Raw genomic sequence first — 19512 nt, 5'->3', positions numbered from 1 at the left:
TTTATCATTGGGTAATAATTGTATGTTCACTGTGTTGCAACTAACCAATGATCCACGACCTTGCAGAGATAAGCCTGCCGTTCCAGCCACATTACCAGAATTGGACAAGGAGGCTTACAATTTACTTGTGTTTCCAATCTGTTCGGATCTCTTCTGGTGTACTAGAGGTGCGGGGCTGATTGATGGTTTAGAAACTGATATTCATCCATGTACCACTGGTGCCCCGAAAGTTGATTCGTCACAGTGGCTACTGCTTTCTCAAGGATCTGACCTAGGAAGGAAAGATGGGTGATGGGGAGGAAGTTGCTGAGATCGTCGGTGTCCGGTGTTTCTTTCTCAAGAAGTGAATTTATTCAGTCTTGATGGTTGAGGGGAAGGTGCCTTGAGTGATGGAGCTGTGATGATTGTCAGGTAAGGCAGGAGTGCTTCAGTCAGAGGCAGGCAGGATGGCGTCTACGAACGATGTGGCTTTTAGGGATGCTATGGTGGCAGTTAAGTCTTCCATGCAGAGTGTGTTGAAATTTGTCCAGGTTAGTAGTGATTTTGTGAGATGGGATGTGGGGTGTGCTGTCAATTGTTACATGAGTGTCCATGTGCTGGTGGATCATGCTGATATTATTGATGAAGGAAGAGTTAATGGCGCTGTATTTGAAAATTAATCAAGCTTTGACTAAGGTGGCCTCCTTAGCCTCTTGGCACTCCCACACATTAGCGGCTAACAGGATCCAAAGTGATGTCGTCTATCAGACCTTGGATTCTTCTCTCCAGATAACATACCGCAGGTGCATCCGCCCAACTGATAAAAGCAGATTGCCACCCAGGCTGTGGGCACTTCTGACCTGCGATCATCAACTCAGAAGTGTTTCTTTTGCCTCTCCCACTAACACTTCCCCACTCTTTACAGAGCCACGCACAGCAAGACTAGAAACACAGCAGAGGGACTGTACGTAAGATCAGTCTACACTACATCACCCTTATGTACAGCACTCCATTGCTTACCAGTTAGGTTTGCGCTTTATAAATCCAATACAAAAACGCATACCAATATAGATACTTTACATAACTTGTATTGTACTGGGTTTGTTTAGAAATCCAATTCTGCTTCTTTTCGAATTAAGACCCAAACACACTGGACTTATCACACTGAAACCATGGATCCCTTCTAACTTTGTAGCAAGTACTAATTTAAAATCCCTAATGTTATTGTGCTGCTACTCATAGTAATTCTTACCATTGGTAGAAGTGCGATGCAGCCCAGAACTGGAAGCACTGAGCACTGTTTCAGAACCATCACTATCAATGAGTAAAGGCGAGTTGGGAGCAAAGGTTGGGGAGCTTGGTGTAGATGGCCCCCGATGAGCAGTCACAATTGTGGAACCTGCAGTGAAATAAAAAAAGGGAACATGAGTAGATGAGATTCAAGTATTAGGCCAGTTGGTTGTCATACAAGCAAACATTTCATTACAAAGAAGTACAGTGTTGAAGCACTGAACTGGCATTGAGTCAAACCACATTTCTACTTCTGATCATGATCATAAATATATTTTAGAAATCTGTAAACTGTAACTGCTAGTGGAAAGGGAGGAACATTTCTTATAAAAGGAGGTGAACCTCCATTAATATTGGCTGCTTATTGGGTGCATGCAGAGCATAGGCCTGAGGTACTATACATTTTGGAAGAATTTTTTTTTACACATTTACTGCATACTTTGAGGCCAGTTCTAACCCTGGAGATGACGCATTGAGTTAATAAAGTGATTTTGTCTACTAGGTTTGTCTGAAAATGTCTACCTGTTGCCAGAAAGGAGCATGTGAACAGAAATTAAACAGTGATTTTGTCTACTAGGTTTGTCTGAAAAGCATGTGAACAGAAATTAAACAGTGATTTTGTCTACTAGGTTTGTCTGAAAATGTCTACCTGAGCCCTCGAAGCATGTGAACAGAAATTAATTTGGCAGGAGGGCTGTATGGAGACGATAATGAAAGGGCAATTCACCAACGATGAATTCTTAGCTAAAATATGGGAGAAATGCGGGTCACCAAAAGTGTCTACCTGTTGCCAGAAAGGAGTGAGAGAGAACTGAAGAGCAGGCTATGGTACACATTATTGTTGGGATTGCAGGTGGGAATGCAAATACTATCTCACCCCTTTTTACTTCTGAAATTGTGAGTTGATATACAGTTAATTTAGCAAGACTAAATTACAGATGAATTTATTTAGTAAAATATAAGAGAGATATCAAAAATTCCAGGTCAATGATTGGTAATGAGGCTGAAAATCAAGTAGGATGATCAGCAAAATATTGTACATTTTGATCAGGAGGTATATAGGGAAGATTAACCAGGAACATATGAGGATGATTAGCTAGCCTTGCTCAAGTCATTTGAGGAGGGCGACCAGTTAACATGTGGTAAGGTGAATTGTTAATAGGGTTGGTACACCAGTGAAAAAAGGGGGGATAAACATTCATTGACACAGTACGACCATTTTATGGGGCGGAGTGACCAGTGAGTGGGTCTGAGGGACAAGTGGGTGGAATGGGCGCACTGGCACAGGGTGAGCAGTAAATAAGGGCTAGCGAGTACTGAGGTAGCCTACAAACGTAGGATTGGAAAAAGGTGATCTTGATGAAATCGAGCCAGCTGACAACTCCAGCACAAATCTTCCTACAAGGATAAAGGCAGCTGCAGGAGCACGTATGTTAGCCACTTTACAAATGGCGTTTAAATGATGCCCACCTTTAAAATGTAAAATGAACAATTGTAAGACCACTGGATGTAAGAATCTTTTGACACAGGATATAACTTTGAAAAAGCTATAATTTTGTTAAAATGTGCAGTAATGTTTTTAGATATTCTGTATATGTGGTCGCACTTGTTTATTAAAATGTAATAACATTATTTTTTAACACAAATGCATATGCACAACAGTAATGCTATCAATACTCATATATATGCTTTAGCAGTTCTCTATACCATCAAATACCATCTAGATATTTCTGTTCGTCCTTTTTCTCTCACAGACCTCAACAATTGGTGTGTGGTTTTCTTTGTTTAAAAGTTGTGCTTTGTTCATAAAATGCGCAAGCCGTGGTCCAGGTGCATAATTCGTTTTAGATGTATTTATTTATTGTTATTTTATACCACATTGATCGCAAGTCAAAGCCACTTCAGTGAACAAAAGCGAGAAAGGATGCAGGGAGGTAACAGTGAGGGCATAGTGTAACCATGCTAACGTGCTATAAGCCTGACAATGTGGTTGCGGACCTCATGATTTTGAGAGCAATGCCCGGCAATGGCTTAAGTGCCTCAGCTTTTATTGGTTAATAGCTGTTGTATGGTAACATTACCAGTTCATTTCACAGCACATGGTACTAACGCCTGACAAATGCCTACACATAACGGAAAGAGAACGACTTTTGCAAAAAGGGCAAACAGAAGCTTAACGTTCTATACGCTGCTGAATTGAAAATGTCATTTGACAGAGATTACAGCTATTTTTGTAACCACTATTTTTCAGCCAGTGTTCTATTTCATTAGACATTATTATTAAAATAAAAATGAATTCAAAATACCCTAAGATTTCATAGGTTCATAAAAGTCCATCCGCGACCTACAGTACGTTGTCACATAAGAGCGCAATGTCATTCGGCATTAGAACTTTCATTGTGACTGTCTGAACACAGAACATCCTCCAAGTGTTGCTCGATGTAATAGAAAAATATTGCTTGAAAAAATATCTGATAAAAAAAAAAGGATAAAACAAAAACCGTGGCCTTTAGTGGAAGCCACTGCAACACCCCAGCCAGACGTTGCAGGATTAGAAAGAAATTCTCAACATCAATTTTCGAATTTCCTTATTTTGGGATTCAAATCAGCACAATATAGCCCTTTGCGAGGAAGCATGGGCGTGCTGTTACACGACATATGCATAAAATCGTGCAGTAAAAATATGGGAGGATATTGACTTTCAGCGCTGAGCGATAGGATTTGAATCAAAAACACAGAAAAGGATCCACCAGGGGGTGCCGAGATGCACTGACGCATCCGCACTGGTCTCCTCCAAAGGGCGCCGTAAGTGGGACTTGAGCCCCCCCCAGGCCCCTAGGAGTACAGTGCCGACCCCCACCACGGATTGCTATCGCAGCGGAGCCCCCGCGGACCCCAACTCCGATCCTCCGACGTGGAGAACTCGTCGAGTTCGGGCCCTTGGAGAGAGGAGGGAGAGGGAGCTCCGCCTCCCCCCGCGCCGCGGCTCCGCAGGAAGTAACGGAGAGCCGCGGCTCGGCTAGGGCCCACGGGAGCTGCCCCCCTCCACACCGAACTTCTCTGTGGCGGATCCCGCGTCCCCCGGGGCCCGAGCGGGGCCACACAATGCCTCGGGCAGATCGCTGCTCTGAACCGGGAGGGAGAGTGAGCCCCGCCTCCCCCAGCACCGCGGCCCCCGCGCGAGGCAAAGGCGAGCCGCGGCCTACGTGAGGCCCACAACACCGCCGGACGGCGCGGAAGAGCTCCCCCCCCCCCTGGACCTCGCTGTGGGAGCTTACGAGCCCATCTGAGCCCGGGCAGTGCTCCGGGCTGTTCCCCCCTCCTGGGGCTTCGTTCTGGGACTACGTGCTGGGCCCGGCGGATTGAACTTCCCCAGCGTGCACCGGTGGACTGTGGAGCTGGCGCAGGAGCGCACACAGGAGGCACGGCCTGTCCCCTCAAGATCTTCGGCCCCCTTGATGCCCGCAGGGCCAGACCTCATCGGGGACCCCCAAAAGCAGAGGCCCCCACCGGCGGAGCGAGAGAGCGGGTGCTCCCCCCTTGCAGGGGTGCCCACGACAACCCCTCCATCCCTCCCCCATCGGGCCTTCCCTGGATCCCACACAGCTTAGGAGACGCACGACGAGAGCTCTGTGGCCCCCACGGGCGAGGGTGCCCCAAATCAACAATCAACAACCAGCATCATAGACAAAGGGGTACTCCCCCGGGCTAACTACAGGACTTATTGTATGACCCCAAAACAGTGACCACAAAGACCGCTTGTGCAGAGGCGACCTGATTCAAAGCTGGGACGGGGAGTGATAGGCCCTTATCGGCTGTGGCTTGGGCCTGGGGCATTCAGGAGAAGATCCCGTGGAGATGGTCAGGGGGAGCCTATGAACTGGAAGGAATCCCTGCAGAGATTTCGACGCTTGCCCCCAGGCTCACCAACCCGCCCGGAGATGGCGGCCCCGGCACACCTGGATATGTCTGACACTAGCACAGTCACCAAAGGTATGGCTGCCCTCCTGGAGGAAATAAGAGGCTTCAGAGCAGACATAACGCTACGGCTGGATACCCTGGATAAAAAAGTGGACAATATAGACGACAGGATCCAAGCACTTGAAAACAACACAGCCTCGAATGACATATTCGAGACGCAATTCGACATGCGCCTATCGGAACTCGAGAGGAGAGAAGAGAAATGCTCCCTAAAGCTGGATGACTTAGAAAATAGGGAACGACGCTGTAATCTTCGCTTTTTGGGGTTCCCGGAGCGGGAAGGTGAAACGCAAATGGACATAATCAAAGCTGTGAACGTGGTGGTGGGATCACTCTTTGAGGGGGCGAACACGAATGAACCCACTATTGATAGAGCTCACAGGGCGGGAGCGGTCAACAGAGGCCCCAGGTCCATTCTCGTACGTTTCCACTACTTCGCGGAGAAGAACAAAATACTGGAACTGGCACGTAAGAGGGGCCCGGTGGACTGGGAGGGGGCCCGGATTTCGGTATACCAGGATCTGTCCACCTTCACCCTGGCAAGACGTCGTCTCTGCTCCCCGCTGACGAAAATGCTCCAAACCAAGGGGGTCCGATACATGTGGGGATACCCTTTTTCGCTTTCCTTTGAACTGGAAGGGTACAAATATGCCCTGGTCACGGAGGATGACATTCGTAGGGTGTCGGGCGAACTTCTCGGAGAACCAAACATGGAAGGGGAAGAGCAAGAGCGTGGAAGAGAGCCTGTTGGACCCGGGAGAATTAAGGCTTCTCAGGAGAGACGTAAAGTCCGAGGCCACAGGAAGTTCAGAAGAGTGGCTCCGACATCCCCTGGACAACCTGACACTTGAGGAACCCCAAGAAGCTTCACGGTCTAGTTTGATTTTCATGCCATTGGGGGAAGCACTGTAATTATTTGTAATCTGAACATGGCGGGGGGGGGGGCTCAAGTTGTGGTTATTGAAGAGCTCAAGAGCCCGGAGGAGGGAGACAATGGTGGCCTGGCTCAGCGACAGGATGAAGCCGCTGGTCCACCAGGCGTTCAGGGGGGAGGTGGGAGGGGGAGGGAAATGTTGGGGTTTGTTCGAGAGGATTTTAGTTGGGTCAAGCCAAGTTTTCTGGTCTGTTTTGTAACTGTAGGTTTGTTATTTGACTATAGCGGGGGCGGAAGTACTGCGGGAGCACTGGAATTAGTCATCCCGAGAAGGGAGACATAAGCTCTTACCATCGCTATGATGGATGATTCCTTGCAATATTTGACAGTGGGTTTGTTAAATGTGCGGGGGCTCAACTCTCCCACCAAAAGGTCGTTGCTGGTGAGGGAATTCTCAAGGCTCCGGCTCCAATTCTTATTTGTACAAGAAACACATTGGGTTAGGGACAAGGAACCAAAGCTGAGAGCTAAAGCTATTGAACAAGTGTATGCAGCCTCCTTCCAGGCCAAGAAACGAGGAGTGGCCCTATTGGTTTCTCCCGGGGCACACTTCGTTCTCAAAGCCCAGAGGTCAGACCCGGAAGGACGATATATCATGGTTAAGGGGGAGGTGAGGGGTCGGCTGTTCACCCTGGTCTGGATTTATGCTCCGAATGAGGCGCAAGATGGCTTCTGGATGGGGATGAGAGAGAAAATTGTAGCATTTTCTGAGGGTACTTTACTGGTCGGGGGGGATTTTAACATGGTTCTTTGCCCTGACAGAGACAGGAGCTCGCCCAACCCATGCCCTAATCAACGCCTCCAAAAAAAACTGGCTGAGGCATTTCAATCAGTTAACGAAGATCTGGGCTTGAGCGACACACACCACACAAAAAAAGATCGAGACCCCGACTTCACATTTTTCTCGAAACCCCATGCTACTTTCTCCCATATTGATTATATCTTGGTTGACGCCACGCTCCGGGGCGAGGTCACGGAATCAGGGGTAGAGGTGGTTCCCTGGACAGACCATGACATGGTTAGAATAAAAATGGGTGTGCCCCCGGCCCCGCCACCTGGGTCCTTATGGAGGTGTAACGACCTCCTTCTGCACGACAAAGAGGTACGGCAATCCCTCCTTACAGCTATCACAGAATACTTCTCTATCAACGACAATGGGGAGGTCGGAGTTATGGGTGTCTGGGAGGCATTCAAGGCGACCATTAGAGGCATTCTCATCGAGACAGGTTCAAGAAAAAAGAGGGAGAGGGGCCAAGAGGAGAAATTATTGAGGAAAAAGATAGAGGCTATCCAACCGGGTGGGAAACTAAAAACACAAATGTTCCCCGGAGAGTGGGAGGAACTCCAAAGGTTGCGCTCAAGCCTGGCAGACCTCCAGGTGGGACAAACAGAAAAAAAGCTGTCCTTCCTGAAACAGAAGTACATGGAAAAAGGGGAAAAGGCAGATAAAATATTAGCTTGGAGGCTCCGGGAGCTCAGAAATAGTAGGAGGGTTAACTCCATCCGGCCACCGGGAGGGGAGTCAACTGTAAGACATAATAAAATAGCTGAACACTTTCGGCACAATTATGAACGCTTGTACTGCTCGGAATACGCAGGGGACGGAACCGAGATCGACAACTTTTTGGACTCCCTCCCGATTCCCGGCCTCTCACCCGAAAAAGCAGACATACTGGATCTCCCGGTATCCCCAGAGGAGATAATAGATACCATATCCTCCCTGAAGAGTGGAACAGCCCCAGGCGACGATGGGTTCACAGTCAAGTTTTATAAGACCTATCGGTCAACGCTAGCCCCGTTTATGGCCAAAATGTTTAACTCGGCACTTGATCAGGGCACCCTCCCACCCTCGATGATGTCAGCACTGATAGTAGTAATCCCCAAAGAGGGGAAGGACCCTTCCCAGTGTCAATCATATCGCCCCATTTCCCTTCTTAACGTGGATGTCAAGATCCTGGCCAAACTTCTGGCGAACAGACTGGCGAAACTCCTCCCCTCACTAATACATGGAGACCAGGTAGGGTTCATCACGGGACGCCAGGGCTCCGATAACATACGGAAGACCCTAGGCCTCATGTATGAGGCCTCGAGGCAGGGGGTAGAGGGCTACTTGCTAGCTTTAGACTCTGAAAAGGCCTTCGACCGAGTCGAGTGGCCTTATATGGGCAGAGTTCTCCAGAAAATGGGCCTCGGGGAGAATTTTTGTAGGTGGGTCTCGACACTATATAATACCCCCACGGCAAGAGTCTTGGTCAATGGTGGCACGTCGGAACCCCTGGCCCTATCTAGAGGAACCCGGCAAGGCTGTCCCCTTCCCCCCCTTCTATACGCTCTGGCAATGGAGCCCCTGGCCATAGCGATCAGAGCCGACCATGAAATTGCAGGGATACGCTGTGGCGACTGCGATTTTAAACTCTCTCTATTTGCCGGCGATATTTTGGGGTATCTAACCAACCTCCAGGTCTCACTACCTAGATTATTCGATCTTATAAATCTCTATGGGGCCTTCTCGGGGCTTAAGATAAACGCCTCCAAGTCTAGTATTATGCCTATGGGTCCCGGGGACCAAGACATTGGGGATCGCTCGGAATTATTGGGAGTGAGAATAGAACGAGTGTCCACTAGGTATCTGGGCACCTGCGTTCCTAGGAACCTTTCGCTACTATATCAGTGTAACTTCCCGGAGATTTTGGCCAAAATTAGCAGCGATCTCAAACGCTGGGCGCCTCTTACACTCTCTTGGTTTGGCCGTATGGTAACGGTTAAAATGAATATCTTACCTCGCTTATTGTATCTTTTTGCAGCCCTCCCTGTGGTCATTCCTGAATCCTTCTTCGAGGTTTTACATGCCCGAGTCCTCCAGTTTATATGGGACGGGAGGAGAGCAAGAGTCAAATTTTCCACCTTGACCCTTCCGAAGTCTCACGGTGGATTCGCCCTTCCCGACTTCAGACTATACTATAAAGCAGCTCAGCTCCGGGTGATGATGGAGCACATGAGAGAGGATATGAGGACATATTGGACATACATAGAAGATATCCATACCCACCCGAAAAAAGTTAGAGATCTCCTATGGGCCTCCCCTAAAACCATCCCCTCCCATCTTAGAGAGCACCCCACACTAGCAGTCTTATGGGCAGTCTGGAAACCGAATAAAGATAACAAAATGTTGTCATCCTGGCCGCCCCCTTTAACATCGTTATGGGGTCCCCCTATCAATCTAGACACCAGAGGCTTCCGCGACACTCAAGCTTGGTCAGACATGGGTTTGGAGAGAGTTTCCCAACTCTCCCGCGAGGAGGGCTTCATAGATTACGAACAATTGACCGAAGCACTGGGTGACAAACCACCATCGATCTTTGAGTATTTGCGTTTGAAGGGAATTCTGACTCAACCTCGGTGGGCTGACAACCTAAACCGCTCCCTCACCCCCTTTGAAGAAGTAATAGCTAAAAGTGTCTCTCGAAAGGGCTCTCTGTCCAAGTTCTATAGTACTCTGATAACGGCTAATTTGGAGGGTAGGCAACCCTTCAAACGAATATGGGAAGAAAGGCTGGGCATGACGTTGGATGACCACACATGGAGGGCAATTTTCAAAACTATATTTACCGGCACTCTGTACACCGCAGCCATGGAGCACAGCTTCAAGATTCTCCACTCCTGGCATCGCCCCCCAGCCACCCTCTCCAAAATGTTCGCAGAAGTATCCCCCTACTGTCCTAGGATATGTCACCAAAGGGGCACATGGTTCCATATGTGGTGGGGATGTTCGGTTATTCAGGTGTACTGGTCGGAGCTTCTCAGCTGGATTAAGGATATAGAGGGGTTCAGTCCATCGCTACTCCCCTTAGAAATCCTCCTGGGTACTCCCATGCCGGAAACGGAACAGAGTGCATTCCCGAGGGTCATCGGGGCTATGCTGAGGGCAGGGAGGCTAGCATTGGCCCAAAAATGGAAAAGCGCCTTAGCACCAACCAAGGAGGAATGGCTTTGTAAACTAAGGGTCATTTTTACGTATGAAAAACTTACAGCAGTGAAAAATGATAAAGTCTCGGATTTCACACAGGAATGGACCGCAGTTCTCCTCCATGACGAATGTGTCTCTATGCGACTGTAAAGATATGTCTTATTATGTATCCTCTGGGCTTATCCCAGCACCGGCCCTAGAACTGGAGACTGACCCTCGTTTTGCTCTGAACCGCGCTGTTCCCACGATGTCAAATTGTATAACAAATGCATACAACGATGTTCGAAAGTTCTCTCTGCAGCTTCTATAACCTGCAAAAACCTCAAAACTTGGTATGTTGCAAAGTTGGGGGGGTGGGGAGGGTGGGGGGTGGGGGAATGGGATTTAAAGATAAAAACGTTGACATCCTTGTCTGTAAGCCTATTGTATGGTCGGTGGGGTTTGCCGTTGCACCCTACCTTGTATGTACTATGTCAATAAAAATATAGTTAAAAAAAATAAAAAAAACACAGAAAAAAGATGTAATGATAAGGTTCATTCTGCTTCCTCCTGCTGCCTTAAATGAGACATATAATTCCCCATACCATTCACAAGAGCAATACACTGACCCACAATATAAACCATGAATTTAGAATTTTTGACGATTTCTATTGCGCATCTGACAGACTAAACTGCATCTGGGTACAGGTGGTAGTAGAGAGTATTCAAATACACCAACGCAACGGTACTGCGATCAAGAAAGCGGACATAACCGAAACAGCTAATTAAACAGGTGGGTTGAAAGGGGTTTACAGAATTGGGCATTCACTGTAATATTTTGGAGCTCCCACAGCAAAGAATACCACAGGCCTCATCATGAGTTCGGCGGTATCCCGGCGGTATTACCACCGGAATACCGCCCGGGCTAATCTTGTAACCGCCACCCAGTCCGGCGCTATTAGCACCGGATCAATGGTTGGGCGGTAATGGGTATTCCCCATACCTAATGGGGCATTTTTGGAACAATTAACGTGCGCTGAGCTAATTGTGCCGAAAATGGGCGTCAAGTTGGTGCATATACCCCCAGCTTAGAGCTGGGTGCAAATGCTGCCAGACTCGTGATTGGGCAGACCATTAAATGCGGCAGTAATAGCGTTACCGCCGCATTTAAGGGCTACCGCCAAAGTCGTGATGAGGCACAAAGTCTAAGGCCATAAACCGCAAAACGCCTATTCCCCATGGAAAGACATCTGGAAGCTGGAATCGCCAGAAGAAGTTTATCTGATGAACAGAGAAAACCATGACACTATCAACTTCGTGGGTATGGAAAGGACAAGAAAGGATGGAAAATCGGAGGGGGCGTGGCCAGAGAATATGTAGTTCTCCGGAGCTCCCAGGCCGCCCGAGGAATCCTGGTGAATTCCTTCATGAAGAGGAAAAGTAGAACACAGTCGAAGTAATCCCCCGATCTATGGACCTGGAAGGGGCGGTGTAAATGAGATCCTGTGGGGTATATTGCCCCTCAGAAGCAGTGACGGACGGATCCGACAACGCAGCAGACCTGTAGCAAAGATGGCCGCCGGACAGTGCTGAGCCGTACCCCAACTGTGGCTGCTAGTATGGGGAGAGCTGCTGGCTGATACCACCGAGGAAAGCCTGCGATGAGATCGGTCGTGCAGGCGGACCAGCAGAGAGGGACATGCTGCCCCCGGGAGGCACACAGAATCATCTGTGCTAGTGAGGGACGGTGAACAAAGAGGAGCGAGAGGCGCGCGGTTGTTCCGGGAGACATACTGAAGCACCGGCATCCAGGAAAGGAAAATTATGAGTTACTTAGACCCCTTTGCTCCATACTGCATGGGCGTCCCTTCCAAGGGACAGGAGACAGAACCTTTTTCACCAGAAAAACATTCTTCCCCTTTAAATTTGTATATACTCCCCCTGTATCATACGCCTGTAAACAGGTACATTAGGTACCACCTGTATATATCCTTTTGTAATTATGTCTTGTATGTACATTTGTTTATACCTTGCCTTCGTAACTAAGCTTTGCATATACTTGTAACTGCTGCGCCCTGTTACCCCCGGGTATGATGCGCATTATAAATAATAAACAAACAAACAAACAAGAACCACCTGTCCGAAAGCCGCGTCTGATCTAGAGCCGGCATGCAAACAGTAGTGCTTGCAGAAAGCCGAAGGGGTGGCCCATGTGGCCGCCATGCTTATGACTTGCCAGGGGACATGCCGCTGGAATGGAATGGCCATTGCCTTGGCTCTGACCGCGTGGCAGTGGCTTATGCTGTCCCTCGTAAGCTTCTTTGATGGCCGAGACCATCCAACGGGCTATGGAGACCGTGGAGGCACTTAACCCCGGTCTTGATCCGCTGAAGGTGACAAACAGTGTGTCTGACTTGCGGAAGCCCTTGGTCCTATCCAAGTAGAATTTCAGCGCACGCCTGACATCGAGGCAGTGCAGAACTCTCTGTGCCTCGTCCTTAGGCTCGGCAAAAAACGTGGGCAGCACTACTTCCTTGTTCAGATGGAATGCGGAAGGCATCTTGGTATGGAATGCTGGGTGTGTCCGCAGGACTACTTTATCATTGCGAAACGTAGTATAGGGCTCTGAGGTGACCAGTGCCTGGATTTCGCTGATTCTGCGAGCCGAGGTGAGGCCGACTAGCAAGGCCGTCTTAATGGTGACCAGTCTGATGTCCGCGGATGCCACTGGCTCAAATGGTTTTTGGGCCAGGGCCCCCAACACTATGTTAAGGTCCCATACAGGGTGTGGGCTCTTGATGGGCGGGTAGAGTCTGGCGAATCCCGTCAAATGCTCCTTGACAATCTGGTTGGAAGAGGATAAGACCATGCTCCTTGACAATCTGGTTGGAAGAGGATAAGACCTCTTGCTCAGAGTTTCGGTAGGCCCCAATGGCTGCCAAGTACGTGTGGCAAGTGTCTACCTGCACGCCCGAGTGGGGGAGGTGCACCGAGAAGGAGAGCATGTCGTCCAATGTACATGCGAGGGGGTTAATATCCTTGGAGGCTGCCCAGTGGCAGAACCTGGTCAACTTGCGCTTATACTGGGTCCTGGTAGCCTTGCTCCTAGCCCCTGTATGATTTCTAGATTAGCCTGGGAAAGGCTGAGGTGCCCTAGCATGATGTGCTCAGGGACCACGCTGTGAGGGCCAGTTTCTGTGGCGCAGGTGGATGACCCTGCCCCCCTGCTGCGCCACAAGATGTGCTGGGCCCGTCAGAAGGTGAATGGGTGGTTCCCCGAGAGGCTGAGCACCTCCGAGAACCATGGCCTGTCTGGCTGGCCACCATGGAGCTATTAGGATGACGCTGAGGTGGAAAGACTCCTTGATCTTGCATATTACCCCTTGTATCAGCATTGTGGGTGGAAAGGCGTATGCTGTCATGCTGTTCCACTGAATCTGAAATGCGTCACCCAGGGAGCTGGAGTCCTGTCCCTGCCTGGAGACAAACTGTTGGCACTTCCTGTTGTCCCAGGTGGCAAAGAGGTCCACTTGGGGGTGAACCCATCTGCTGAAGATCTCCTGCAGGACGAGGTCGTTCAATTGCCACTCGTAATTGTCAGCTCCCAGGCTCCTGAGCCTTCCCGCCTCCAGGTTAGATTCCCCCAGAAGGTGGACAGCCGAGAGGTAGATGTTCTCCAGGGCCCATTCCCACATGCTGACCCCCAGCCTGCACAGCGGAGGAGACCTGCTACCTCCCTGCTTGTTGACATAGAACATGCTGGTTGATTTGTCTGTCTGAATGAGGACGACCTTGCCCTTGATAACCGCAAGGAACACTCTGAGAGCTAGCCAGATGGCCTTCAGTTCCAGCCAATTGCTATGGTTCTCCTGCCAGGTCCATGTCCCATGGACGCAGTGGTTGTCCAGAGTGTCCCCCATCCCTCGAGAGAGGAGTCTGTAGTGATGGTGACCTACGGGGTCGGCTGCCAGAAAGGTTTGCCCGTCCGCAGGTACCAGTCCCTAGACCACCATGTGAGGTCGGTGAAGAGAAGGAGGAAATTGGATCATCTCCACCCGAGAGCACCGCTCCTGGTTCCATGCTGCTGCGAAGTGCAGCTGTATCCTCCTCATCCTGAGTCTTGTGTGGGGGATGGCCAGTAGGACTGCTGCCATGAGACCCAGTAGGTGTTGGTACCACCAGGTCGATGCCACTTCTCTGTTGAGGAAGTGCACCGTGGCCCTCTTGATGGCCATGATCTTGTCCTCCGAAGGAAAAACCCTTTCGGAGCACATGTCCCAGATGAGCCCCAAGAAGGTCAGGATCTGCGTGGGCTACAGCTGCGATTTCTTGAGATTGAGTGAAAAGCCCAGATCGTGTAGTGTGTTCATAAGAGCGTGGGAAGTGCGGTGCACCACTTCCGCAGATAAAGCCCTGACAAGCCAGTCGTCGAGGTACGGGTATATGTGGTGGCCCTGCGCCCTGAGGAGGGCCGCCACTGTATTCATTAGCCTGGTAAAGACCCTGGGGGCCGAGTTGAGGCTGAAGGGAAGAACCTTGTATTGGAAATGGTAGCCCATGATCCTGAATCGTAGAAAGGAACGATGAGGCTGCCAAATTGGGACTGTAAGTATGCGTCCTTCAGCTCTAGGGAGCACATCCAGTCTCCCCTGCACAATGTCTCTGCTATTATGGCTGGCGTAACCATCTTGAATTTTTGTAGAGGTAAGGAGAGGTTGAGGGTGGAAAGGTCCAGAACAAATCTCAGGCCCGCCTGGTTCTTTTTCTGAATGGCAAAAATCCTGGAGTAGAAGCCCAAGCCTCGCTGGGAGGCTGGAACTTCCTCCACTGCCTGGCTCTCGACGAGCGACCGGATCTCCGCCAAAAGAGTTGCTGTCCCAATCTGTGGGAGTGGAGGGGAAAAGGGAGGAGAGGCTGGGAGGGGTAGGTGGTACCCCGTGGATACTACGAAGAAATTCTGGTGCCAGAATTGTGCATGGAGAGCAAGTCTGCCCCCCACTGGAGACACGTGGACCCGCAGGGGCGTGTCATGCCTTCTTTCCCTCTGAGGCTGTTGTGGAGGAGGGGGCCTGGAAAAAGCCCTTACTCCCCACCCCTTTTTGTTGTTTGCGCCGATGTTGGGTCGGTGAGCAGTCTGGTTGCCTGGACCTCCGCTCTTGGAAGTCGCGGAAACCTCTGTATGTATGCCCCTTCTCCGAGCGCTGCTGTGACTGGGTGTACGCTTTGGGTGTGGTCTTTGTAAGGATAGATAAAGACTTTGCCATTTGTGAGCTGGTTTTCTTTTTATCCAGTTCCTCGTCTGTAGTGGAGTGGAATGGAAGAGGTCACCCCCTTCGAACAGCAGGTCTAAGATGTGTTCATGGACATCCGGGTTGAACTTTGTAGCACAGAGCCAGGCCGTTCTACTCATGTCCGTGGCAATGCAGATGGCCCGGCCAGAGGTGTCAATTTGGGCCACGGTGGACTCCATGATGCCTTGTGCCACCATCTTGGCCTCTGCCAGTCGTCCCTTGAATCGTGATTGGCTCTGAGCCAGAAGCTCTGGGAGGAAATTTGCAATTTCCTGCCAAAGCCTCTGGGTAACGGCTGCCAGCAAGGCATCCGCGTTGGCTTGACGAAAATGCAGGAACACGTTGGAATACAGCTTCTTCCCGTACGCCTCAAAGATCTTCTCCTCCTTGCCTAGCAGAGCCGCGGAGGAGGAGGCTGAGGACGACTGAGGCTTGGAGTATAGTGATGCCGCAGCGGTCACTGAGGAGTGTGGCCGAGGGTGGGCCGATAGCAAGAGTGTTGGCGTACTTGGCGTCCAGGCGTCGATTGACAGGCTGGACCGAGTGGGGATTGAGCCAGCCCTTTTTGGCCAAGGCAACAACGTCTTTCTGCATTGGGATCCCCGTTCTCGGTGCAGGACGTAGCGTGTGGACTTCGGCGAGGACCTCCCCCTGATGGTTGCCCACCAAGACGTTCGTGGAAGGCCTTGGCTGACGACGGTGTGTCGGGGTCCTCCTCAACTGTGTCCACCTGGGGGTCCGATTGGTCTGGTACCGGCAGAGGGGTGCTGGGTGCCGAATGCTGAGGTGTGGAGACCGGAGCCGGAGGCTACAGCGGAGGCTGGTACGGAACTGCCTGCACTATCGGTTGGAGGGCCGGAGCGGGCAGCAGAGTCTGCACAGGGCCCAGGGGCGCCGGAGCCATTGGCGGGAGCATGTCCCTGAAAGCGTCCTGAGGATGACCCCCATCCGAGGAGATTTCATAAGCTCGAGGAACCTTTAGGAGAATCTGGCCTCACAGGCCGGAGGGGTAGTAGGTGATATTGACAGGGTAGCGGGCGGCTGCTGGAGCCGTTGCGTTCCCTGCCAATTCGGACACAGGGGGAACCTGCTGTTAGGGAGAATTCTAAAGAATGTGCTAATTTCCCTTACCTTGTGAGACCCCCGGCAACCTTGCTGGATTTCTAGGATTTGATTTTTCTACCTGAGAAGAGTGTGAGCCTTTTTCCCACTCTTCCATGTATTGGGCCTCATTCCGGGTTTGGAGCTAACCATGGAGTAATTAGCTCCATGGTTGCCTCTGAAACCGTCCCAAATCCGGCATGGTGAATGGAGTAATTACCGGTACATTCCAGGGTTGGAGGGACCGGTAATTCCCCATTCACCTTTTGCCCTTCCCCATTCCCATTTCTGCCCCATAGGGCTCAATGGGAATGGGGAAGGAGGTAATTACGGCACCGTAAATTACGGTACCGTAATTACTTCCGAGGTACCTTTGCGGGTCCCGTACTTAACTCCTGCTAAAAGCAGGAGGTAAGGAAGGTCCCGCAAAGGGAACTCGGAATATGGAGGTAAGGGATTACCGGCATCGGCACCCTTACCGGTGCCGGTAATCCCTTACCTCCAACCTCGTAATGATCCCCAATTGTGTGTTTTACTTTTTTGTTCTTTGGTTATGGAATTTTAAAACAACTCCATAGGCACCATCTTTTTCTGTGTGTCACACAGCACCTTCAGTGCAGTGGCACAGGGATGTCTTTCAGAGTTCCCAAGGTTTAAATACCTTCTCAGGGACTGACTACTGTCTCCCAGAGCATGTAAAGTTAAATTGACTTTACTAGTCTCTTTAAATTTACAGACCCAGCACACACTATCTTCCTATAGAGTGCTGGAGGGGTTGCCTAGCATCCCCTGAGTCAAACCACTCATGTAACAGTCAAATGTTACCCTTTCCTACTTGTGGCAGTGGTTTAGATCAAACTACCATGATTCCGCGAACAACGGTAGCTAAAAATCGGGTGAGCCATGTTTTTCAATATGGCGCCCAAGACCTATCTGTAAAAACACACTCTAGTCAACTTTATTCACCATTTCTTTTTGGAAAGGTCCTTTTTGTGTTTATCTCTGTGCGCCAAAACAGGTTTGGTCCCTTTGTTTGTTGGCCTTTGGCGGGCTTCAGTGCTGAAGCCCTCCTCTGGCGCCTGAGTGTCTGGGGTGGACAGGATATGAGGGAGGTGCCCGAAGCTCCCCGTGCTTAGTCTCCTAGGGGATCTGAATGCACTCTGGCGTGATTGGCTGGCTGGCTGTCCGGCAAGGACAGCCACCCTGCTGTGTGAGTGACAACCAGGCTGGAATGAATGGGGGAAAACTGTTTGAAAGCAGGTCTCTGGGACTTGGAAAGCAGAGTCGACCACTGGAATGAAAGAACCGAAGACGAGCTGAAGAAAGACGACTGCTGCAACTCCTGGACGACCGGTGAAGCCCTGCTGCAGGTCCGAATTGCCGGAAACTCCATCGACAGAGAAGCCATTCAAGATTAACTTCTTCCGTTCTTCCGTTGAGTTTTCTGGGAACAACCAACTCGCAATCCGCCTGGACACTGTCCCCTGCTGGTCGAATTTTCTGCAGAGTGCTGTGGAAAACCGGATAGCCAGTAAGAAGGATACCAGTTTGTGGTCTTTGAGGAACTCACACCTTAAACCGATGTTTTGCCAAGCTTGTGGCCTCTCGCCTGGGCAGTGCAGGAACCTCCCGACGTCCTCCTTCTTGTCCCTATGACTGAAGCACAGGAACAGCGAGATCTGCTCGAACTGCCAGAAACAACTGCCTCAGCTACAGCTCTTCTTCACTTTAAAGGTACTGTGCAAACGCGGTCCTGAAATCTTTTCGGCAACGGTGAAAGTTTGTAAAACTTTCCCGACTTCGAAGGCTTGTCCTTCCCATAACCAACATCTAACTTTTCGTCTGACCAAATTCGTCTAAAATCTGTGGCAAAGACTTAACCGTTTACTACCAGAACTGTGCTATCCTATACAAAGACTCTGAACCATTGACTTTGGCCCAGGCCTATGAACTGAATTCCTGATTGTAGTTAATTGAAACCCTTTGCCCTGCCTATGAAAATATTTGTGCTTCATTTCTTATGACCTTGCTTTTTTACACCTTTTTAAAATAACTGAAGTGCCATTTTGCTCCGACTTTAGGGGAGCTGAACTTGTTCAGTAGCTTATTGGTTGTGTATTTGTAGTATATTAGTATATGATATTGAGCTGCTCTTGCTAGTGTAATGATTTCCAAATGACTTTGTAAATAATTATATTAATTTACCAAGAAACCTTGAGTAAGTGTTTGTTTGAATCACTGTATTTGTTGGTCCTTTGTGTAACTTGTTCTACTGCTCACTTTACTCTTGAGATAAGTCTGGCTGCTCAGCCACTGCTACCACATTATTGTGTAGTACATGCTTGTACCAAAGGTGAAATTGTACTGACACGTGTAGTCTTAATTGCATGTAGTGTTCCCCAAGGGTACTACATGTGATTCTGCCTAACACCTGCCCTGCACAAAAGAAGGATAGGCTTTAGGCCACATACCTGGTTGACACCAGTCCCACCTTGACACTCGCTCCTCCACCTGCTACCTTCCTTGGTGCGGTATCGGGCGGGTGTCTGTAATGTCTGGCACTGTGGCCATCTTGTCGAGCGCCTTCCACGTGCCTGCGTCGTGTTGCTTGGCTTACTCGGCCCAACCTCGTCCAGGACTCTTGAATGTGGATCATGAGGCCTACCCTGCTCTTCAGACCGAGGCCTAGTATGTGTTACACCCTCGGCGGATCTGCCGGTTGTACTGCGTATAGGCACCCCCTTGGACATGTTGTCGATACTAGGGCGTGGCCCCTCAGGGGAAGAGCCGGTAAAAGAACCTTCCGGTCCCTCAGCACTGTCACCAGGAGGATCCACTGACCCCTCGGCCTGCCGGCCGCTAGCTGATTTAACCTTGGTACCCGTGCTGGTATGAGATCCTGAGCGGTTCCTCCCGCACAGGCGAGTCCCTGGAAAGGAGTCTCCCTTGTGGGGTGCGCTGGAAAAGAGTGGCCCTAACTTGGGCCTGGA

The 19512-nt window shown here is 50.1% G+C and overlaps 1 protein-coding gene across 4 annotated transcripts in view; it reads right to left on the bottom strand.

Moving 5' to 3' along the window:
• Positions 1-19512, bottom strand: part of NEURL1 (neuralized E3 ubiquitin protein ligase 1) — a 2006504-nt gene that overhangs the window by 186782 nt on the left and 1800210 nt on the right. For all 4 annotated transcript variants that reach the window (XM_069611715.1, XM_069611712.1, XM_069611713.1 and 1 more), the window contains one exon: positions 1232-1378. In XM_069611715.1, the coding sequence (XP_069467816.1) occupies positions 1232-1378 (147 nt within the window). The remainder of the gene's footprint in view (positions 1-1231; positions 1379-19512) is intronic.

Source organism: Ambystoma mexicanum, chromosome 8 (assembly GCF_040938575.1).
Source record: "Ambystoma mexicanum isolate Mex_15411 chromosome 8, UKY_AmexF1_1, whole genome shotgun sequence".
Lineage (NCBI taxonomy): Eukaryota > Metazoa > Chordata > Amphibia > Caudata > Ambystomatidae > Ambystoma > Ambystoma mexicanum.
The sequence above is the reverse complement of the archived record's forward strand: the minus strand, read 5'-3'. Positions and strand labels throughout refer to the sequence as shown.